This window comes from Sciurus vulgaris, assembly GCF_902686455.1.
Source record: "Sciurus vulgaris genome assembly, chromosome: 9".
Lineage (NCBI taxonomy): Eukaryota > Metazoa > Chordata > Mammalia > Rodentia > Sciuridae > Sciurus > Sciurus vulgaris.
This window is the reverse complement of record NC_136469.1, coordinates 3,610,850-3,634,240: the sequence shown is the minus strand read 5'-3', so window position 1 is coordinate 3,634,240 and position 23,391 is coordinate 3,610,850. Positions and strand designations below refer to the sequence as shown.

Here is a 23,391-nt window from a genome sequence, read left to right as displayed (position 1 = left end):
CAGGATCTAGGAGGCTTCTGGGTGGAAGAGCCGCACAGAGACAGGCTTAGGGCGGAACAAAGGTTCCAGGCCTATGGGCAAATTCTCTGAGGAGGGGCAGCCTAAGGAGATTCATCTGCGAAGGGTGAGGCTCCCAGGCCCAGGAGGTAGGGCCGGGCCCCTGGAAACTTTGCAGAGGAAGGCAGCCCAGCCCAGGCAGTAGCTGTAAATTGAGGGGAACCTCTAGGAGGAAACTGACCAGCGAGACCTCCCCACTGGGTGAGTCTTCCCTGCCTGGTGAGGTTTCCCCACAAGGACGGTAAAACCAGAGACACAGGCCCAAACAGGCCTTGCCTCAGCCCGCAGCCTAGGTCCCCTTTGGATGACCATTGGTCAACAAGTGGAGGCACCTCTGCCCACTAGCAGGGAATATACGCCACCTGAAGGCCACCACTCCTAGAGAGGCAGCTTCCTTGTGGAGCACCGCATTATCAACTTCCTCCAAGACTTCAGCCTACTGAAGGCTAAGAGGGGATATATATAGAAATCTTCAGGGACATTGTAAATCAACAGAGGAAATCTGCAATATCTCAGCGGTCCACTGATATCTGAACAACATGAGAAAACAAGGAAAGAAAATGCTGCAAACAAATCTAGATGTTACATCAATAAAACCCAATGACAGCATGGCAGAAGAAATGACAGAAAAGGAGTTCAGAATGTACATAATTAAAATGATCAGAGAAGCAAACGATGAGATGAAAGAGCAAATGCAAGCATTCAATGATGAGATGAAAGAGCAAATGCAAGCATTGATTGATCGCACCAATCGACAGTTAAAAGAGCAAATACAGGAAGCAAAAGATCATTTCAATAAAGAGTTAGAGATATTGAAAAAAAACCAAACAGAAATCCTTGACATGAAGGAAACAATAAACCAAATTAAGAACTCCATAGAAAGCATATCCAATAGGATAGAACACCTGGAAGACAGAACCTCAGACATTGAAGACAAAATATTTAACCTTGAAAACAAAGCTGAACAAACAGAGAAGATGGTAAGAAATCATGAACAGAATCTACAAGAACTATGGGATATCATGAAAAGGCCAAATTTAAGAATTATTGGGATTGAGGAAGGCCTAGAGAAACAAGCCAAAGGAATGAACAACCTATTCAATGAAATAATATCAGAAAATTTCCCAAATCTGAAGAATGAAATGGAAAATCAAGTTCAAGAGGCTTACAGGACTCCAAATACACAAAATTACAACAGACCCACACCAAGGCACATTATAATGAAAATACCTAACATACAAAATAAAGACAGAATTTTAAAGGCTGTGAGAGAAAAGAACCAAATTACATTCAGGGGGAAACCAATACGCATATCAGCAGATTTTTCAATCCAGACCCTAAAAGCTAGAAGGTCCTGGAACAACATTTTTCAAGCCCTGAAAGAAAATGGATGCCAACCAAGAATCTTATACCCAGCAAAACTTACCTTCAAATTTGATGATGAAATAAAATCCTTCCATGATAAACAAAAGCTAAAAGAATTTACAAAAAGAAAGCCAGCATTACAGAACATTCTCAACAAAATATTCCATGAGGAAGAGATGAAAAACAAAGAAGCAAATCAGCAAAGGGAGGAATTATCCTAAAGGAATTGTCAAATAAAGGAGGAAACAAGTTGTGTCAAACAAATAAATAAACAAAATTTTAAAAATGAACCAAATGACCGGGAAACCAAATCATTTCTCTATAATAACCCTGAATGTTAATGGCCTGAATTCATCAATCAAAAGACATAGACTGGCAGACTGGATTAAAAAGAAAGATCCAACAATATGTTGCCTGCAAGAGACTCACCTCATAGAAAAAGATACCCATAGATTAAAGGTGAAAGGATGGGGAAAAACATACCATGCACATGGACTCAGCAAAAAAGCTGGAGTATCTATCCTCATTTCCGATAATGTGGACTTCAAGCCAAAGTTAGTCAGAAGGGATAAAGAAGGTCATTTCATACTGCTTAAGGGAAGCATAAATCAGCAAGATATAACAATCATAAACATCTATGCCCCAAACAGTGGCTCATCTATGTATGTCAAACAAATCCTTCTCAATTTCAGAAACCAAATAGACCACAACACAATAATACTAGGTGATTTTAACACGCCGCTCTCACCACTGGACAGATCTTCCAGACAAAAATTGAACAAAGAAACCATAGATCTCAACAACACAATCAATAATTTAGACTTAACGGACATTTATAGAATATTCCATCCAACCAAGAGTGAATACACTTTCTTCTCAGCAGCACATGGATCCTTCTCTAAAATAGACTATATATTATGCCACAAAGCTAATGTTAGCAAATACAAGAAGATAGAGACACTAGCATGTATTCTATCAGATCATAATGGATTGAAGTTAGAAATAAATGAAAGAGTAAAACACAGAAACTATTCCAACATCTGGAGATTAAACAATATGCTATTATATGATGAATGGATAACAGAAGATATTAGGAAGGAAATTAAAAAATTCTTAGAGGTAAATGAGAACAAAGAAACATCATATCAAAATCTCTGGGACACTATGAAAGCAGTACTTAGAGGGAAATTTATTTCATGGAGCGCATTTAATAAAAGAAGTAAAACCCAACAAATAAACAACCTAACACTACAGCTCAAAGCCTTAGAAAAAGAAGAACAGAACAGCACCAAAAGTAGTAGAAGACAGGAAATAGTTAAACTCAGAGCTGAAATCAATGAAATTGAAACAAAAGAAACAATACAAAAAATTGACAAAATAAATAGTTGGTTCTTCGAAAAAATAAACAAAATTGATAAACCTTTAGCCACACTAACAAAGAGAAGACGAGAGAAAACCCAAATCACTAAAATTCGGAATGAACAAGGAAATATCACAACAGACAGGATGGAAATACAAAACATAATTAGAAGCTATTTTGAAAATCTATACTCCAACAAAATAGAAAATTTCGAAGACATCAACAGGTTTCTAGAGACATATGAATTGCCTAAACTGAATGAGGAGGACATAAACAATTTAAATAGACCAATTTCAAGTACTGAAATAGAAGAAGTCATCAAAAGCCTACCAACAAAGAAAAGTCCGGGACCAGATGGATTCTCAGCCGAGTTCTACAAAACCTTTAAGGAAGAGCTCATTCCAATACTTCTCAAAGTATTCCATAAAATAGAAGAGGAGGGAACCCTCCCAAACTCATTCTATGAAGCCAATATCACACTGATACCCAAACCAGACAGAGACTCATCAAGGAAAGAAAATTTCAGACCAATATCCTTAATGAACATCGACGCAAAAATTCTCAACAAAATTTTAGCAAATCGCATACAAAAACATATTAAAAAGATAGTGCACCATGATCAAGTGGGTTTCATCCCAGGGATGCAAGGTTGGTTCAACATCAGGAAATCAATAAACGTAATTCACCATATTAATAGACTTAAAGTCAAGAATCACATGATTATTTCAATAGATGCAGAAAAAGCATTTGATAAAATACAGCACCCCTTCATGCTCAAAACACTAGAAAAAATAGGGATAGTGGGAACATTCCTTAATATTGTAAAGGCCATTTATGCTAAGCCCACGGCTAATATCATTCTAAATGGTGAAAAACTGAAAGCATTCCCCCTAAAAACTGGAACAAGGCAGGGATGCCCTCTTTCACCACTTCTATTCAACATCGTTCTTGAGACTCTGGCCAGAGCAATTAGACAAACCAAAGAAATTAAAGGGATACGAATTGGAAAAGAAGAACTCAAACTATCCCTGTTCGCTGATGACATGATTATATATTTAGAGGAACCTGGAAATTCCACCAGAAAACTCTTAGAACTCATAAGTGATTTCAGTAAAGTAGCAGGTTACAAGATCAATGCCCATAAATCCAACGCATTTTTATACATAAGTGATGAATCTTCAGAAAGAGAAATTAGGAAAACTACCCCATTCACAATAGCCTCGAAAAAAATAAAATACTTGGGAATCAATCTCACAAAAGAGGTGAAAGACCTCTACAATGAGAACTATACAACACTAAAGAAAGAAATTAAAGAACACCTTCGAAGATGGAAAGATCTTCCATGTTCTTGGATAGGAAGAATTAATATTGTCAAAATGGCCATACTACCTAAAGTGCTATACAAATTCAATGCAATTCCAATTAAAATCCCAATGACGTACCTTACAGAAATAGAGCAAGCAATTATGAAATTCATCTGGAAGAATAAGAAACCCAGAATAGCTAAAGCAATCCTTAGCAGGAAGAGTGAAACAGGGGGTATTGCAATACCAGATCTTCAACTCTACTACAAAGCAATAGTAACAAAAACGGCATGGTATTGGTACCAAAATAGAAAGGTAGATCAATGGTACAGAATAGAGGACACGGACACAAACCCAAATAAATACAATTTTCTCATACTGGATAATGGGGCCAAAAATATGCAATGGAGAAAAGATAGCCTCTTCAACAAATGGTGCTGGGAGAATTGGAAATCCATATGCAACAGAATGAAACTAAACCCATATCTCTCACCATGCACGAAACTAAACTCAAAATGGATTAAGGACCTCGGAATCAGACCAGAGACCCTGCAGATTATAGAAGAAAAAGTAGGTCCAAATCTTCACCTTGTTGGTCTAGGACCAGACTTCCTTAACAGGACTCCCATAGCACAAGAAATAAAAGCTAGAATCAACCACTGGGATAGATTCAAACTAAAAAGCTTTCTCTCAGCAAAGGAAACTATCAGCAATGCGAAGAAAGAGCCTACAGAGTGGGAGAATATCTTTGCCAATCATACTTCAGATAGAGCACTAATCTCCAGAATCTATAAAGAACTCAAAAAACTCTACTCCAAGAATTCAAATTGTCCAGTCAACAAATGGGCTAAGGAAATGAATAGACACTTCACAGAAGAAGATCTACAAGCAATCAACAAACATATGGAAAAATGTTCAACATCTCTAGTAATAAGAGAAATGCAAATCAAAACCACCCTAAGATTCCATCTCACCCCAATTAGAATGGCGATTATCAAGAATACGAGCAACAACAGGTGTTGGCGAGGATGTGGGGAGAAAGGTACACTCATACACTGCTGGTGGGGCTGCAAATTAGTGCAGCCACTATGGAAAGCAGTGTGGAGATTCCTTAGAAAACTTGGAATGGAACCACCATTTGACCCAGCTATCCCACTCCTTGGCCTATATCCAAAGGACTTAAAATCTGCATACTACAGAAATACAGCCACATCAATGTTCATAGCTGCTCAATTCACAATAGCCAGACTGTGGAACCAACCTAGATGCCCTTCAATTGATGAGTGGATAAAGAAACTGTGGTATATATATACTATGGAATATTACTCAGCCATAAAGAATGATAAAATTATGACATTTGCAGGCAAATGGATGAAATTGGAGAATATCATGGTAAGTGAGATAAGCCAATCTCAAAAAGCCAAAGGACGAATGATATCGCTAATAAGTGGAGGTTGACACATAATGGGGGGGAGGGAAGGGTTAGAATTAGGGTTAGGGACGGGGGCAAGTATGGAGGAAGGAACTACTGTATAGAGGGTAAAGAGGGGTGGGAGGGGTGGGGGGAAGGGAAAAAATAACAGAAAGAATCAAACAACATTGCTCTATGTAAATTTATGATTATACAAATGGTATGCCTTTACGCCATGTACAGAGAAACAACATGTATCCCATTTGTTTACAATAAAAAAAAAAAAAAAAAGCAGATCTAAAAATTTTTTAAAAAATCATATTCCTTTATACAATTGGATACAATAGTTTTAAAGTTCAAAGGAAAAAGTAAATACCTGAAAAGAGCAAGAAAATTATGAGAAGGAAGTAAGGAGGAACTTGCCTTGCCAAAAGAGAAAACACACTTTAAAACCATGATAGCAAAAATAACCCAGCAGCTGGGTGTGGTGGCACACGCCCTGTGTCTCAGCCCCTGTGCGGAGGCTGGAGGATCTTGTGTCCTCACACCTTCAAGACCAACTGGGCAGCACCAGGAGAGCACTGTCTCCAAGACACTGGCCATGGTGGTGATGATGGTGGTGACAGTGGTGGAGGAACAGAGTATTTCCGAGTGTAAACAAATGGGCTCTATAGCAGAGAAGCGTCTAGAAATAGAGCTACCACACGTTTATAGGACTTAACATGCGGCATCTCTGTTTAGGGGAAAATTCTACCACATTGCTATTTCTGTTTAAAAATTGGCCTAACTGGCATTCATCTGGAAGAAAATGATGGGGATTTGGGGTTAGTTTTTCTTTTTTTTTTTTTTTTGTGATGCTGGGGATTGAACTCAGAATCAGGGCCTCATCCATGCCAGGCAAGCGCTCCACCACTGAGCCACATGCCCAGCTCTAGAGTATTCTTACCTTTTGCCAAGTGTAACAAATAAATTCAGAAGAACTTAAAGAAAACATTATGTTCCAGATGACAGGTGATTGTCAATGAAAATAAAAGCCATCTGTATGTTACTGTAGAGAAGACCATTGAATAAGGAAAATAGGCAAGGTTCTGGATAGGTAGTTCACAAAAAAGAGAATCAGAATAGCTAACAAAAGAGTTCTGCCTCGCTATTGGGGAAATTCAAACTCAAATAGCAAAAAAGTAGCTTCTGCTTTTCTAACAAATGGGCAAAAAATATTAAAATAGTGAAGACATCATCTCTTTGTAACAGGGATGAGTAAAAGGTCATAGTCAGTCATGGTTGGTGGACATATAAATTGTTATAGCCATTTTTGAAGACAAGTAATAGTGCCCTTCAGGAGGGTCTATTTAATAGTAATGAAGTCACAGCAACCTGTACACACCCAGTTGAGTACAATTAATTGCAGTCTTGCTTTTAGAGGCAGTAACATAGAACCAAAGGGAATACTCGTTAATAATTGACTGGGATGCTACAGAGCTACTGCATCTATTAGCATGGAGGGTGTTCCGGACAAAAGCAAAATGCAGTCAGGTCCCTATGTGTGTATGTATGTGTAGATCTTAACTATAATGATGTGGAAGAGGTCAGGAAGAGACACACCGAGGGGGCAGGCATGGCCTGCAGTGTGGGACAGGTGCGAGTGGGGTGGGAGAGGGGGCAGAGCCGGGGCACGAGAGCCTCCTGGGAAGTCGCGGGTGTACCTGGAGAAGACTGGCGATCTGAACAGCAGGGGTCATCTCTGGGCAGGAGGATGCCAGTGGACTTGTGTGTTTGTCTTGATGTTTCCTTACTGTTGGAATTTTTAAATAATATGAACTGTTATATTCATTATTAAAAGATACAATTTTCATATAAAATTGTTACACTTCTGATTAAACCTTTTTTTATTAGGGAGGAAATTGTGCTGCCACTGTAAAAATAAACCCTTTAAAAAAAAAAAAACCCTTTAAAAATAAACCCCAAATTTGGATTTACAAAGCCTATTTTCTTTCTGTATTTTTACTCAGTGTCTTTCTTACCCTGTTATCTTGTCTTTCTCCCCATTTGGAAACAAATCTTCCTTTAGACTTTCTCATTTAGGTAAAACATTTCTTTATTTTTCCTCACATGCTGAGAAGGGTGTGAGTTTAGAAAGGTGAAGTGAAGACGTCAGTTAGCTTGGAGACGGTATCTTCCAGGTCGAGCAGTCCTGCAGTCTGCCCTGGAGCTGGGACGGCGCGGCAACCGCGGCACTCCCCGTAGGCCAGGTCTTAGCAGCTTAGGGAGTCGTTTTATGTTAGGGGTTTGGAGTTCTCGGGGCATCCAGCCATGTTCAAAATGGCCTGGGAATTTCGGTCCAGTTGTGCTGGTATAATCTGTACTTCCCTGCTTTCAGACAGTCAGGAGTTAAGCTTTTGGGAACACTTTTTTCTGTCAGTAAAATTTTGCAATCCCTGTATGGTGTAATCCCTATTTCTGAGAAAGTGCTGTGTCCCATGAGCTATAATTATTTTTGAAAACTCATTGATCTGTTCAACAAAAATGTCCAGATTTTAAGCTCTTTTCTTATGGGCCTTCTACCATATGTTCACACCTCTTTTGAGTACTCTAGAATAGCATGCAGGAGTGTCTGTCTTGTCCTGGAGTGGCGCAGGGCTGGAAACTGTGGGCAGGCCACCTGGAAACACGGTGGATAACTCGGATCGCCTTCGCCGCTGACTGCCAGGATTGTCTTTAATTCTACTTCCCTGTAGTGGGGAAAGAAAGTAGTTGCTTGGTAGAATGTCACTGTAGCCCTCAAAATAGTACCAAGGAGTAAAGAAATATTTGATAACTTTGTTGAAAATTATAAAGATGTGTTTATGCTGCTCATTGTTCTTGTTTTCTTTCGCGCACGTGGCATCAGATTCGCTCAATCGAAGGCCAGTACGGCACCCTGCAAGCCTACGTGACTCCAAGAATTCAGCCCAAAACCTGCCAGGTGCGCCAGTACCACATCAGGCCACTCTCACTGCACCAGAGGACTCACTGCATTGATCATGGCAGGTGGGACAAGGCAGAGATCCATAGATTTTTAACTTGCACTGTTCAGATAAACTTGCTTTTTATTTCTGTAGTGTATATTCTGATAGCTTTTTCTCCATTTAAAAATAATCTTAACTTGTGGTTCGATATTTAGGTATGAGTTTAATATTCCTAATGGATACAAGGTTTTTTTGTCTTATTCTCAAAGCTCTTTTGAGTTGACTTTTCTTGTCTTTCCCTTTATTACCATCTCAAGACGATGAGAGTAGCAGTTTTCTCAGATACCTGTTGTAAATATATACATTTAGCTTTTAGATGGCCCAGTAGTTCTGAGTGAACAGGGCTCTATTGTATTGGCCTCACACATTGTATCTCCTTTTTCACTTCAGGGAATACTGGTAGGGCAGGTAGTGACAGTGCCTATTATTACTGACTTCCAGAGTAAGCATCTTTCTGTTAGGAGTTTTCAGGACAAGAGAACTTGATCTTGAATGAAAGAGAAGAAAAAGAGATGAGCAATTACTGAATACTTTCTCGGGTCAGGTAGTATGGTGGGTGCTCATGTTTTATTTAAACCTCACAGCAAGATGTCACGTCTCCATTTTACAATAAGAAATGGAAGCTTAGGAAAGCACATAGCTTCTGATAAAGAACCAGAGCTATGATTTGAGGCCAAATTCCGAGTTCTTTCTATTGCAGCTTCTAATTTAAAACTTGTGATTTAAATGAGATAAGGTGGAAACTTCTTAAGGAAGGCTTGTGGAAAACAAAGAAAATAGATTCTTTGGGGATATCATCCGGCTTTAAAGTCAAGGTCAGCTTTAATGGTATAGAAGGGAAGGCAAACTGAGTTACAATATGTTCCTGTGTGGTTTCAGGAAGATCATTTCTCCGGATTTCAGATTTTTCATCTGCAAATGAGACGACTGCTTTGGATGATCTCAAACGTTGTGTCTAGCTCTTCCCCTCCTCAGCGTGTGTCCCACTGAGCTTGCTTCTGAACGTTCCCTTCCCTGTGCTCCTGTGCTCTCTGCCCTCAGTGGTCGCCCACTGGCTTGCTTCAAGTGTTGTGATTTATTTTTCAAACCTGTGTTACTTTTTTTGTGCTTTCGAGTGATAGGAAGTACTCCCACATCCCTGGGAGGTAGAAGCATCATTAACCAGGCGGTGGTTCTCACCCTGCCTGTCTGACCTGAAAGCCCAGTTCTTTCCTTCATATTATGCTGATTATTTCCCTAAGGCCATTCATATGTAAGTGTGTCTTGAAGTTCACATAATGGAAACACTAGATGAACTTTTTTAAAGAGAGATCTACCTGTAGACATTTTTGTGTATGTGAGGTTTATTGTAATGACAAAGAGCTATTTGTATCACGTGATTGAATGTCAAGACATTGAGCACAGGTTCAGATACAGACAGATGTTCTTTTTTTCCCTCCATGAAATTCATATCTTCTTTTATTTAATGTGGGAGGTTAGGAAAATCAGTGTTCTTTAAGGTGTTTGGTTGCTTTTGGAAATGCTGCCTGTGAGTGTGCAGGTGACACTGAGTACACACCTCGTGTGTGCACTGACTTTTAGACCCACGAACACCCTGACTCTGACGGGCCAGTTCAGCTTCGCTGAGGTTCACTCCTGGGTGGTGTTTTGCCTGCCGGAAGTCCCCGAGAAGCCTCCAGCAGGAGAGTGCGTGACCTTTCACTTCCAGAACACCTTCCTGGATACACAGCTGGAAAGTATCTACAGGTGCGTCGCCCCGTGAGAATGCAGTGTCCGATTTCTATTGGTTTGAGATAGGAATAATGTACAAATCATATGATTAAAAACCCGTACTGTTCAAGCAACTCTGCTGGAAAGCAAATAGGGTTAATGAGGCTAGAAAAGTGATCAGTGAAGATGGATATGCAAAGATCAGTGCCTTTCCTAAATTCCAACAGTAAGAAGAATCAGTTAGAAATAGTTTAAAAAGACCCTTTCAGAACAGGATTAATAACAACAAAATGTCTACGTGAAATCTATAGGAATATTCTTAATTAGAAATACGTAGGACATACATGAAGAAAGCTATAAAAGACTAGATTAAATGCAAACAGGTAGTCTTAATATGAAGACACTGCAAGGTGGCAGGCTTCCCGGATGGACTTGAATATTTATCCTAATTCCAGCAAACCTTCCAGTTGAATTTCGTTGTGTAAAACTAGAGATGGCCTGGCCCCGCAGGTGCAGCGTGTTGAGGTGATCCTTCCAGGTGTGGGTCACCCGGCCTCACAGGCTCCCTCTGCTCCCAGCTGCACCCTGTCCCTTGCCTGGGGCTTCTCACCCCTCCTCCCCTTCTCCACCTGTGAGTGTAACATGGCCTTCTCCCTGGGCAAGGCCAGTCTCTGCATCTGCTCCTGAGTTGGACCCCCAGTGCTTCAGGGTCTTCACCTTCCCACTCTTCCTCTGTGCCCTGTCATTTCTGTGGTTTGGCGTGGCCAGGCTTGGGGGAGGGCAGAGCGTCCCTTGCTCCCCTGAAGGACTGTGACTTCTGCTCTGCCTGGCTGGTGCGTCACCATGCTCAGTTCTGGAGGCAGCAGCAAACCAGCCTTTCCCCTGGGAAAGAGGTCCTCAGAAATGTAGCTGGCGTAGGTCCTTAGGGCCACCAGGCTGCCGCAGAGGTGGGGTGGAGGGGCACGCCCTGTGCCCCAGCCTGTGTCCATAGGCCCTTGCTCTTTACCCCGCTGTGCCCAACATTCTTTCAACACAGACTCTCTGCGCCCCTCCAGGCTTTGTCTAAGCCACTTTTCTGAGGACTTCCTTGATTCTTTTCTGTTTCCACAGCTTTTTCTCTCTTTATGCTATTGGGAATTGAGCCTGGGGCCAGGTACCTGCCAGACAATGCTCTCCTAAGAGCTAACCCCCAGCCCTCTCCTAACATTTTATTCTTATCTGTCTTTGAGATTCATTGCCATTTACTTGAAGTGTATTTTTTGTGTAGCTTTTCTAAGTTGTACTATATCCTCATAGGCATTTTTAATTATCTCTGTACGTAGCTTCCCAGTACCTAACATGTGACTTTGGACACAGTAGGTGCTCAATAAATGTTTTCTAGGTTCCTGAACACAATGCATGTATTTGGAGCTAGCATAGAGCTTTGGAGGCAGCCATAATTAGGTTCAGCTCCTGTATTCATCAGCTCTGTGACTGTAGCTGGCCACGTAACCCTTTGAGCTTTAGCTGTCTCTTCTGGGAATGGAAATAATAGCACTTCCTTAGGGAATTCTGTGACAATTAAGAGGATAAACCATGTAAGTCATTCCTTAGTGCCTGGCTCTAGGTGTTTACAAACATCACCTGTTAAGTTGAGAGACAGATGGAAGTGTCATGATTTCTATAGCACAGTTGGGATCAGACTGTAAAGGTATATTCATTTTTCTGGAAAAACCAATTTGCATTGGCCTACAGATAGTCAATATAAATGATCTGTGTGTGTGAAGGCCGAAGAAAAGACCTCATTAAATATGTGAAAGATGGCATGTATTCATAAAGAAGCTTCTGGTCATCACAGTAAAAAAGCAGATGCAAAAGTCTGCAGTAATTTGTCTTGGGCACAACTTGACTTGTGGCTTAGCTGATGTCATCAAACTCTGACCCCTGTCTGTCATTCAGTTCTGCCTGTCTCCAGCTGCTGTAGAGCCACTGCCTCCGGCTAGTTCCAGTAATAGCAGTCCCAGGATGGGACTTGAACCACTGGTCGGGTGTGGGATATGCTGCCAGCTGCTTCCTCCTGACACTCCAGAATTGGAACGAGGCCAGTGCCACTGAAATGATGTGGCTGAGAGGGGAAGAGATGGGAAGAGGGTTTTTTATAGAAAACTAAAGCTCCTGTGTGTAAGCAGGGCAGTGCATGCTAGACGTGGATCAATGCAGACTGACTCTTGCAGGTCGATATCAGATTTCTTTTAAGGATGAAGTGTATAGTCATGTTGTCATTTGTGTGATCACATCAAAGAAAACAGTTACCTGTGTATGTAAGTAAGTGATTCTAAATGCATTTCATATGTAAGAGGTAGCCGTTGGAAATATTGATGACAAAAAGGAAAAGTAATTTTAAATGACGTACTTGTACACATTTTATCTTTAAGAGGCATGTATCTAGCATGCTTAGTTTTATGAGTATGTTCAAAACTGACTTAACAGTAGAAAATGATTCCATGTATAAGTATGGTTTATATCAGGATACCTAAAATCAAATGAAATCTAATCAGTTAACTGCTAGTCATGAGATATGTGCAGATATGTATTTATGAAGCTACTTCCATCTGAGCTAGCTTTCTTTTTTTGTGGGCTGGTGATTGGACCCAGGGTCTTGCACATGCTATGCCAAGAGCCCCACCACTGAGCTACATCTCTAGCCCTCTTCTACAGTTTTTCTTTTAAAAATGTATTCATTTTATAGAAAAGGAGAAGGAGTTTTTAAATCTGACAACATTTCTACAATATCCATCCTAAAAGATGTGCTTTCTAAAGAAGCTACAAAAAGGAAAATAAACCTCAACATATCATACGGTAAAAAAAAAAAAAAAGAAATCATTCTTATTTTTTGTAGTTGTGTTACAGTAATAGTGTTTCTGATGAAAATGACTTACCTGATTGTGCCTGGCAACTTCTTGTAGAGATAAATGAAGTATCAGTCAGACACACTTTAATGCTGATCCACCCGAAGCTGGAATACCAGCTCCTGCTGGCCAAGAAGGTGCAGCTGATTGATGCTCTAAAAGTAAGTACATGTTGTGGATTCATACTTTAAGGAGTGGGATTTCTAAAATTACAAACACTTCAGTGTCATGGGAGGTTGAATCTGAACACTAAAGTGCTTCTCTTTTTAATTTTAAATAAGGAATTGCAAGTTCATGAGGGAAATACAAACTTCCTGATCCCAGAGTATCGCTGTATTCTAGAAGAGGCAGATCACCTACAGGAAGAGTACAAGAAGCAGCCGGCACATCTTGAGAGACTCTATGGTCAGTGGTCTACTCTAGAATACCTTGACATATTTCTTTGCAGCTGGCTCTTTGCTGAAGATGATGTGAAAGAAGCCAGGCAGAAAGATCGAGAGAAAGGTGATAGCAGCCATCCACCAGTGACAGCCAGCTCATCACACAGAATGTTTCTGTATCTTCCAAGCTTGTTTTAAATTGCGTTGTTTTTACTTGACAAAATGCTAGTGAAAATTCACAAGCGAAATGATCCTGTGATGAAGGCCCATGGTGTAAAGGGAACGTGACTCAGGGAGCACAGCACTTGAGATTCTTTCCATACAGACACTCTAAAAGGTTTAGAATGCAGCTTTTATTATTTTTATGCAAAACTGAATGGGGGACATTTTTATTCTGTGTCATTTTATAGTTTAAGCTTGTTTTACTTTGGTGGTGAGAAGTTGAGTGTTTCACAGATCCTATTGAAAGAAGAAAGAGCAGCTGGAGGTGAGGGACACAGAGGGACAGAGGAGGAAGGGACAGCACTGAACAGCAGTTTGCTCAGCATCCGTTCCCTGGGCCCAGTGTTTTTATTACTCTTCAATGAATTGAGGCTGCAGGATTGGTTGCCTCATTCCTAGTTAGTGGCAAAGCCTAGCATGGAACCTCCTCACCCCAAATGCATGCTTGTATGCCAGGCCGAGTCTCTGGAGAGTCCACAGACACTGGAGAGCTAACTGATACCAATCCATGTCAATCCTGAAGCCTCTCTTGCCTGGTGAATTGATGGTGTGCCCAGAGACTTTCTCACAAACTTATAAGTATATTATACACATATATGTGTACATACAGGTGTGTGTATGTGTGTATGATTTTTTTATGTGGTGGTACTGGGGATTGAACTCAGGGGTGCTCTACCACTGAGCTACATTCTCTGCCCTTTTTTTTTTTTTAAATGAGACAGAGTCTTACTAAGTTGCTGAGGCTGGCCTCAAACTTATAATCCTCCTGCCTCAGCCTCCTGAGTCACTGAGATTACAGGTATATACCAGCATACCCACATAATATGTACTATCTTAACGTTTCCTATCCAGCAGGCACAGGATCTCTTTTATCTTTAAAATAACATGGAATTGGTGCAGATCTACCATCTTTTATCAGTGACTTTAAAATCTAGAAATTAAAAACCAAAGCTTTTTGCATAAATTTGTTTGGCAACAAAATCTGACTTAATCTGAATGAGTTAATGACAAAACCTGATTTAAATGGACATGAAGTTATTTCTGATCTTTTTTATTGTTGTTAGTGCAAATAGTCATCCATGTTGTATATGGTAGAAATATTGTCATGTTTACTTATGAGTTGTTGCCACTAAGGCCCCTTTGATTAATACTATATACTCTTAAGTATATTCCTTTTATTTATTTCTAAAGTGTGGAAAATTCTGAAACACATCTTGCATCAAGGGTTTTGGATAAAGGATTGGTAGCATGAATTATTCCTATTTTATATCTGTAAAAATTAAAAAGTGAAATAATTTTCCCAAGTCTTTGAACCCAGGACTCTTGACCTTCAGGTCAGCATATCGGTGCAGTATTTTAATTTAGATAAGGCTGTTAAGAATTTAATTTGCTTGATGGGAAAAATACTCACTTGTGATGTTATGTATGCCAATAGTAATTGAAAGATGACCGGCAGTTGATTAACAGCTCATAACTAATTAAGCAGGTTGTTAGCTAACTATGTCTGCCTTGAAACTTGCTTTAAAATCACCCCCAAATATTTTTTAAAGCATCAACCCTTTTAGGTTTATGTATGTAAATAGTGGGATTTCAGGTGCTCAGAAGTAGATTATCCAGCAATTATTTTCATTAAATACTGTGTTCTTGAAAGAATGAATCAATGATAAAATATTTTTCTTTACAGGTATGATCACCGATCTTTTCATAGATAAGTTTAAATTCAAAGGTACCAATGTGAAAACCAAAGTACCTCTCCTGCTGCAGATTCTAGACAGTTATGACCAAAACGCCTTGATTGCTTTCTTTGATGCTGCATGAAAGATAAACAGGGCAACATACCAAAGAAGTGGTCTTTTTAACAAAATGTTAAAGCTGAATTACAAACCAACTTGTAGCTAAAAATATTGAAATTCATTGATTTTTAAGTAAAGCTTTATTTCTTTTGAAAAATGGAACTGTTTAAAAACAAGGAGTTTTATTTTATTTATTTTGGGGGGGCTGGGAGGGAGTTTTATTTTTAAAACACAAGTGGAATAATTATGAGGGATATTAATGAGTTTGGGGCAAGTAGATGTTTTAATTTTTAAATTGAGAAATTTGGATTTGGAAGCGGGTTCACACCTCTAATCCCAACTACTCAGCAACTTACTGAGACCTTGTCTTAAAATAAAAAAAGGACTGGGGTTGTAGCCCTGTGGTAGAAAGTAAAAATAATAGATATATAAATATATGAAAACTACAGGTTTCAGTGTATTTTTATTTTTGTATATTACCTGATTTGATCTTCACAACTTTTATGTTTGTAAACTTCTCAGTGAAGTTACATAATTAAGCTAGGACCAGAATCCACGTTCTGGCACCTGGTTTGTGTCCTGGTTCCTGTGTGTCATCAACCAGTGAAAAGTGGAAATAACCTACTGATGATTATTTCTGGGAGTTGGAATTGATTTGCAGCTGTTTTTCTGTTGCTTGGGGACATTTTGTGAACCTGCTGCAGTTGGTGAAGTACTTGACTTGGCTCAGTGCTGTCCATTGAGCCCAGGGACATAAGTGGAGCTTGCTTAGGATGGAGGGTCTTAACTGGTTGTGCTCTCTCCAGTTGATCTCTCCAAGTGTGCATGCGAATAGCAATGGCTTCTGCGGTTTTCTTGCACTCAAATCCATTAACTTCACCATTTTCAAGCTACACAAGTTTTGTTCATAAATCTCAATTCATATTTATTTTGGGGTAATACTATATCTAAATGTTTTAAAATGGCATAAAGAATGGAAAATAAGCTATTTTATATTTTCAGTAAGGGTAGACTGATGAGTTTTTCAGAAAACAGTGATTCTTAATTATATGTCATAGTATGTGCAAGCCTTGAATATTAAATGTAAACTTTGTTAAAGGCATTATAGTTGAGTTTTATTCTAATAGGGTCATGTTGTCTTTACTGCATTTTTTGTGGAAGTTAGGGGGTGGCAATGGGGATTTTTTGAATCCAGGGCTTGCACATGCTAAGTCCGCTGTGTATGACTGAACCACACTCCCAATTTGTTTTTAGTATATTTGAACAACCTTAATTTCTAAATGAAACTTGTAACTATATCCTGGCCACCGGGATGTCACTGTGTGATTTTGTTGGCTGCCACAGCTTAGGGAAAAAGATAAAAATTAGTGACTATTTAAATTTCTTGTAATAAAGAACTTATCTATTATCCAAACTAGTGCAAGGTGGCATCTTAAATTGATAGCATCTTCATGAGGACAAAAGCATAAGACAGAGCTGAAGACTTCGCTCTGTGGTAGCGTGTGCTTAGTGTGTGAGAGATCCTGTGTCCAGTGCCACCCAGCACAAGTTTCAGCCTCCTATGAGTAAAACTGGCAGGCTGCCACCTGCTACTGCCAGCAGCGTGTCAAGCGATGCATGTACATTATTAAATCCTAATGAGAGCCCTAAAACGTGCAGACGTCATTACTCCCAGTTAACAGATGAGACCGCTGAACTAGACACGGAATAATTTAGCCTTAGGAACTCAAGTGCCAAGGCTGGAGACTGGCGCAGGAGACTGGGGCAGCATCCTACAGTTGCTGGAATTTAATTCCGTCAGTCCCAAGAGCCTTAGGGACGTCCGGGGCAGGGACGCCTGGCGCAAGCCCCCGCACGCGTTCAACCTCCGTGCGCAGCCGCCCTCGCTGCTGCGCCCGTCCTCCGGGCGCGGTCCCGCCCAGCCTGCGTGCCCCCGCCCCGCGCCTGAACTCTCTACGCGGCCGCGACCCCGCCCCCGCCCCGAGGCCCCCGCGCTCGCTGCTCCCATCCTCCCTGCTCAGCCCCTCCCTAGCATGCGTGGCCCCGCCCCATTCCGTCCTCCCTGCGGCCCCGCCCCGAGGCCCCCGCGCTCGCTGCGCCCGTCGCTCTGGCTGACGTCACGGGCCGGGCTCTCATTGGTCCATTTCAATAGTCGCGGGATACTTGAACTGCAGGAACAGCCGCCGCACGGCGGGCTGCGGCTGCATCTCGGGCGTCCGCGCCTCCGCGCCCGGCAGCGCCTGCTCCACCCTTGGCGACTCCTGCGTCCCGCGCGGGCCCTCGCCGGTGAGCGCGCGGCGGCCAGGCTGGCTGGGCGGCGGCGGGCGTCTACGGCTGGAGCGTCTCCGGCGGGCGGGCGAGCGCACGCTGCTTGGCGCGCGAGCTGATCCGCCTCGCGCCCGCGGGAGCCGCGATGTTGGGCAGCTCCGCGCCGCGGCCTGCGGCCCGCGAGACGGGCTCGGCACTGCCTGCGCTGCAGCAGACTGGGCTCCAGGAGGACCAGGAGAACATCAACCCGGAGAAGGCGCCCGCCCCGCAGCCGCGGACCCAGGCGGCGCTGGCCGTGCTGAAGGCCGCGAACCCGCGCTGCCCCGCGCCGCAGCAGAGGCCCAAGACGCGCCGGGTAAAGGTCGCGCGGTGTCTGCAGAAGGGCGGCTGGGCGGGACTTGGGCGGCGGCTCTCGAAGGCAGAGGAGCGGGGCCCCAAGCGCCCTCTCGGCCCGTTAGGGGGCTCGGGTCAGGAGTCCACTCGGGCCCAGGTTTCCTGGTGTGTAGGATACCGCTGTAGTAGCTTCTTCCATTATTCTCAGCGTGCCCTACCCAGGCTTCTTTCTGTAGATAATGGGGTCAAACCATGGATGTGGTCTTTGCCCAGCTTCGAGCCCTTTTCTCCACGTTTAAACTCTAGGCACTGCCCTAGGACCGACTCTCCCACCCCCACCCCACCCATCAGTTTAAAGACAACCTCTGTTTGGGGAAGGGGTCTGAAAAATATTTTGCTTTTGGTAAATTAAATTCCGCCATTTTAGCCGGATTTGCTCTGTTGCTCCACCCTGGGGTGAAAGTGGAACTTTTTTCTCTTTTCCTAAACTTGTGCATTGACCTGACACCCCATCCTTCTTGAAGCCGTGTTTGTTTTATAATTCCACTTAGTCCTGGTTACTTAGTTTTTGTAGGAAAGTCTGTGACAAGTTGGAATATCCCTTCAATCTTTATTATTTGCCTCAGATAATTTAAATTTCCTGATAGCTTATTTGGTAGAAGCAAAGGCTGAGATCCATAGGGGAAAAAGGTAAAACTCCATTGAATAAGCTCAAAGCCTGTTATTACTTTCCCCTTAGGTCGCACCTCTGAAGGATCTTCCTGTAAATGATGAACATGCCACTGCTGTTCCTCCTTGGAAAGCAAACAGTAAACAGCCTGCATTCACCATTCATGTGGATGAAGCAGAAGAGGAGACTCAAAAGAGGCCATCTGAATCTAAAAGAACAGAGTGTGAGGATGTCCTGGCTTTTAATACAGCTGCTACTTTACCTGGAGCAAGAAAACCCCTGGTGCCTTTGGATTATCCAATGGATGGTAGTTTTGGTAAGTTTTAAAGAACATATTGAATTAAGTTAACTGATTGGGTTAATCACATTTCGCATTCTAAGACACTTGTACCTGTTTGTTATGATACACTGTGTTAAAGTTTAGTATAATAAGCTTAAAGAGGATGTGCTCTATCTCTACTCTCACCCTAATACTGAACCTAGTGACCTACAGAAGGACCCAAGTCCCCATGCTCCTTGGGGGACACTACCAAATTAATTGACATATTATTAATTAGGTCTTGAATTCTTATTTGAATCTGATCCTATATGTTTGCTTGTTGGGAGAATGGATTCCAGTTGTATTTATAAGCCTCACTTCTCAGATATCACTTCAGAGAGTACTATTTGAAGACACAGTCTTGGTTATATCTAACACCTTTTTCTATAAAACCATTCTGAGTGATCATCTGATACCAGGAAGTGACACTGTCCTGTAAGGTAGTAGCTGTACGTAGATGTTTTCCCTAACCCACAAATACAGCTATTTCCTTTCTGGTAAAGTGCTGATTCTAGCTGATGCCCAACTGTGCTTTGAAAATGTCTGACTACAGGGTCTGCATTCTCTTAGGGCAAACTTTAGAAATCTCAAAACTTGGATGGTAAGTGTTTTCCTAATAGAACCACATACCATCTGCTCCCATCTCTCATGGAAGATGAATGATACTTTACTACTCAATCTCCTGTTAGTGGCCTATCAGCATTTGCCTCATCAATTGGAACCATTCTAAAGCTACATAAACAGATACTAAAGCCAGAGTAAAATATTCCATGCACTTTGCCATGAGAAGTCCTCTTGAATGAAAGAAATGCTCTGGTAGTAGTAGACTCCTGGTAGGGGCAGTCATTTTTAGCTGCTGAATCGAACAGAAACAACTTACTCTTGTCTTCTGAATTCTCAGAGTCACCACACACGATGGACATGTCAATTGTATTAGAAGATGAAAAGCCAGTGAGTGTGAATGAAGTGCCAGACTACCATGAGGATATCCACACGTACCTTAGGGAAATGGAGGTAAGGGCCGGGTCTACTTTGCATGTGTGTTCACCAAGTGCAGCTGAGTGGACTTGAGAGAATGGTGTGCGAGCTCTGTAGTTACTAGTGAGTAGCTCCAGTGCTGCGCTTAAGTTATAGCATGCAGCGTCTGTGCCAGTGGACACTACTCAAATTGCAATCTTACACTACTAACCTTTTCCCAACAGGTTAAATGTAAGCCTCGAGTGGGCTACATGAAGAAGCAGCCAGACATCACTAACAGTATGCGGGCCATCCTCGTGGACTGGCTGGTTGAAGTGGGAGAGGAATATAAACTGCAGAACGAGACCCTGCACCTGGCTGTGAACTACATCGACCGGTTCCTGTCATCCATGTCGGTGCTGAGAGGGAAGCTTCAGCTTGTGGGCACTGCCGCCATGCTGCTAGCCTCGTGAGTCCTGTTTGTCTTGTCAGAGCCGTCTCCTTTTCATGTGGGGAATAAATGTGATGTCAGCGGTGACGTTCTAACATGCTTCATAGGGCAGAGTCAGTGCTTTAGGGATGGCAGTGGCGTGGGAGTTAAGGGAATGGAGAACGTGCAAATACTGCATTTCACCATGACCGGATTACAAAGCTTGGAGTGTGGCTCCTCCATGACAGTGCTCTCTGGCGTGCAGATAGTATCTTCTCTCCACTAAGACATGAAGATGAAATGTAGAAATGGAAACTTCAGATTCTGACCTATTTTTAGCTATGTGGTGAGCTCCTGCCTCTCCCTGGCTCCCTGTGCCACACTGGGAGAAGTATGTTGGAAGTCCTCTTTGATCAGGGTCTTTGAGTAGTAGTTAGTGGTCTCTGCTAGAAACGAAGGTCAAGTATCAGTGGGAGTGCTAGTGGTAAACAGTGGATTTGGGGGTCGTTCTATGTGTTCTGCAAATGGGACTGCAGAGCTAGGAATCTTGCTTCTCTTTTAGAAGGACTTACTATTTACAAACTTTTTTCATTGTAGAAAGTTTGAAGAAATATACCCCCCAGAAGTAGCAGAGTTTGTGTACATTACAGATGATACCTATACCAAGAAGCAGGTTCTGAGAATGGAGCACCTAGTTTTGAAAGTCCTTGCTTTTGACTTAGCTGCACCAACAGTAAATCAGTTTCTTACCCAATACTTTCTACATCAGCAGCCTGCAAACTGCAAAGTTGAAAGTTTAGCAATGGTAAGTTACTTTCATTTTGTTGGGGATCCCTGCACAGTAATTAGGGGTAAGCATGATTTTAATTCTACAGCTTTGCTCAAGAGATTTAGTGGGACCGATTACAGTTGCAGTATGGAAAAAAGCCTAGCACTGGCAAAAGACAGTATATGGTTGGCCCTCCCTATCTGTGGGTTCTCCACTCATGAATTCAACCAACCATGGACTGAAAGTTTTCATGGGGAAAACAAACTGCATTTGTACTGAATAAGTACCGACTTTTTTTCATTATTCTCTAAACAATAATAAGTATGTAACATTTACATTAAGAATTATAAGTAGTCTAGAGATGATTTAAAGTATACAGGAGGATGTCTGTAGGTACATGCAAGGGCTAGACCATCTACGTCTATGGGACTTAAGCATATGCTGGCTTGGGTGTCCATCAGTGGGTGGGTGGGGTGCTGGAAGCAGCTCTACATGGACCCCGAGGGATAGCTGTGGATCAGGAAAGCACTAGGAGCAGTGGTTGGCAATGGTAGTCAGGAGCGTTGTCTTTAGTTGGTAGAGGGGCGTGCAGGATGAGAGTGGAGTGAGACACTTTGATAATGGGTGTGTTTAAAGATGAGGCTATGGGGTATTTTCTCAAGGGTTGTCACAGAGGCAACATCAAAGGAAAAAATTAGGTCAGAAGGCAAGGATCTGAGGTGTGAATTCTGAAGCTCGATCATCAAGTGTCTGTCATTACAGTTTTTGGGAGAGTTGAGTTTGGTAGATGCCGACCCGTACCTGAAGTATCTGCCATCTGTTATTGCTGGAGCAGCCTTCCACTTAGCACTCTACACAGTCACAGGCCAAGGCTGGGTAAGTGTGACACTGCCTTTACGTCCACCACGACTGAGAGGTGGTGCCACATAGGCTAAAACCCCCCTGGGACCCGGGTTGTCCAGGTGGTCTTACTTGGAAGACGAGTCCAGTGAATATACTGTTTAAGACATCTTACCTGTTGAACAGTGTGGTTGGTAGAAGGCTTAGTTGTAAGCTGGGATTTGAAAGATGTGCCTAGGACTTCAGGCCACATCGGGTTGCAGTTAACAGTGCTGGTGGGGAAAGCGGTGAAAATGGACAAAAGCGTAAGAGATGAAATAGAGGCCTGAGAAAACAGGCCTGCTGGTGGGTAGTGTTAAGAGTAGTGCTGAGATTTAATGGACTTCAGCCAACTACGGACTGTGGTTAGTGTCCTGTGTGAACAGCAGCACTCTGGTTCTCTGCCCTCTCCTACAGCCGGAATCACTGGTTCAGAAGACGGGATACACCCTGGAAAGCCTCAAGCCCTGTCTTGTGGACCTCCACCAGACCTACCTCAGAGCCCCGCAGCACGCACAGCAGTCCATCAGGGAGAAGTACAAGCATTCAAAGTAAGAGCCGAGCACACTTACTTTATCAAAGGACACCGGGGTCTGCCACGGCTTCTTTAAGCTGTTCTCAGGCTGGAATGTAGGGGTGGAGTACTTGCCCAGCACAGCCAGGTTCTGGGTTCCATCCCCAGAATTGCCAAAACAAAACAAAACAAAATGACAACTAAAAAACTAATCCCTTAGCAGGTGGTGTTTGGAGGTTTAGATGATGCTCTGTCTTGCAGCTGGGGTGACGGGAGAGGAAAGGGGGATCAGACAGTGATTCTAAAATCAACCAAACCAGAGAGGTAGGACTAGCACTTCTGAGTGCCCAGCACACACGGTACTCCATGATCTCCTCTGCCCAGTGAACGTTTACTAAAACACTTTTTTTAACTTACAGGTATCACGGAGTTTCTCTCCTCAACCCACCAGAGACACTAAATGTGTAACGTGGAAGACTGCCTGTTTTCTAAGATGTAAATCACTCAAAGTACATGGTGTACAGTTTTTATCTTAGGTTTTAATTCCACAATCATTTCTGAACATAGAAGTTGGTCAAGGACAAATTATGGTATCTATTACTTTTTTAATGGTTTTTAATTTGTATATCTTTTGTACATGTATCTATCCTAGATATTTGGCTAATTTTAAGTGGTTTTGTTAAAAGTATTAATACCGCCAGCTGTCAGGGTAATAATAAATTGACTTGGAAATCTTTGATGTAGTTAATTGGAGGTT

General features: G+C 42.1%; 2 protein-coding genes across 6 annotated transcripts in view; both read left to right on the top strand.

Moving 5' to 3' along the window:
* BBS7 (Bardet-Biedl syndrome 7) overlaps positions 1-16,808 on the top strand; it is a 50,279-nt gene extending 33,471 nt beyond the window's left edge. For both annotated transcript variants that reach the window (XM_079153394.1, XM_079153395.1), the window contains 6 exons: positions 8,385-8,524; positions 10,084-10,248; positions 12,941-13,050; positions 13,158-13,261; positions 13,382-13,505; positions 15,387-16,808. In XM_079153394.1, the coding sequence (XP_079009520.1) occupies positions 8,385-8,524; positions 10,084-10,248; positions 12,941-13,050; positions 13,158-13,261; positions 13,382-13,505; positions 15,387-15,520 (777 nt within the window). In that variant the 3' untranslated portion in view covers positions 15,521-16,808. The remainder of the gene's footprint in view (positions 1-8,384; positions 8,525-10,083; positions 10,249-12,940; positions 13,051-13,157; positions 13,262-13,381; positions 13,506-15,386) is intronic.
* Positions 16,809-17,647: 839 nt separating this feature from the next.
* Positions 17,648-23,370, top strand: CCNA2 (cyclin A2). Of its 4 annotated transcripts, none has more exons than XM_079153400.1 (9): positions 17,648-18,118; positions 18,836-19,082; positions 19,987-20,099; positions 20,288-20,511; positions 21,070-21,277; positions 22,004-22,117; positions 22,538-22,671; positions 22,896-22,958; positions 23,054-23,370. In XM_079153400.1, the coding sequence occupies exons 1-9, from the start codon at positions 17,909-17,911 to the stop codon at positions 23,100-23,102; spliced, it is 1,362 nt and encodes a 453-aa protein (XP_079009526.1). In that variant the 5' UTR covers positions 17,648-17,908; the 3' UTR covers positions 23,103-23,370. The 4 variants fall into 4 exon arrangements, with proteins under 4 accessions (XP_079009526.1, XP_079009525.1, XP_079009528.1 ...); XM_079153399.1 differs by having other exon boundaries at positions 17,648-18,124; XM_079153402.1 differs by lacking the exon at positions 22,896-22,958 and having other exon boundaries at positions 17,649-18,118.
* Positions 23,371-23,391: the final 21 nt, after the last annotated feature.

Coding starts and splice junctions, on each gene's coding strand:
- CCNA2 (XM_079153399.1), top strand. CDS start 17,909: ATGTTGGGCAGCTCCGCGCCGCGGCCTGCGGCCCGCGAGACGGGCTCG. Junction 20,512..21,069: donor GCCGCCATGCTGCTAGCCTC/GTGAGTCCTGTT, acceptor TTTTCATTGTAG/AAAGTTTGAAGAAATATACC. Junction 22,118..22,537: donor CAGTCACAGGCCAAGGCTGG/GTAAGTGTGACA, acceptor CCTCTCCTACAG/CCGGAATCACTGGTTCAGAA.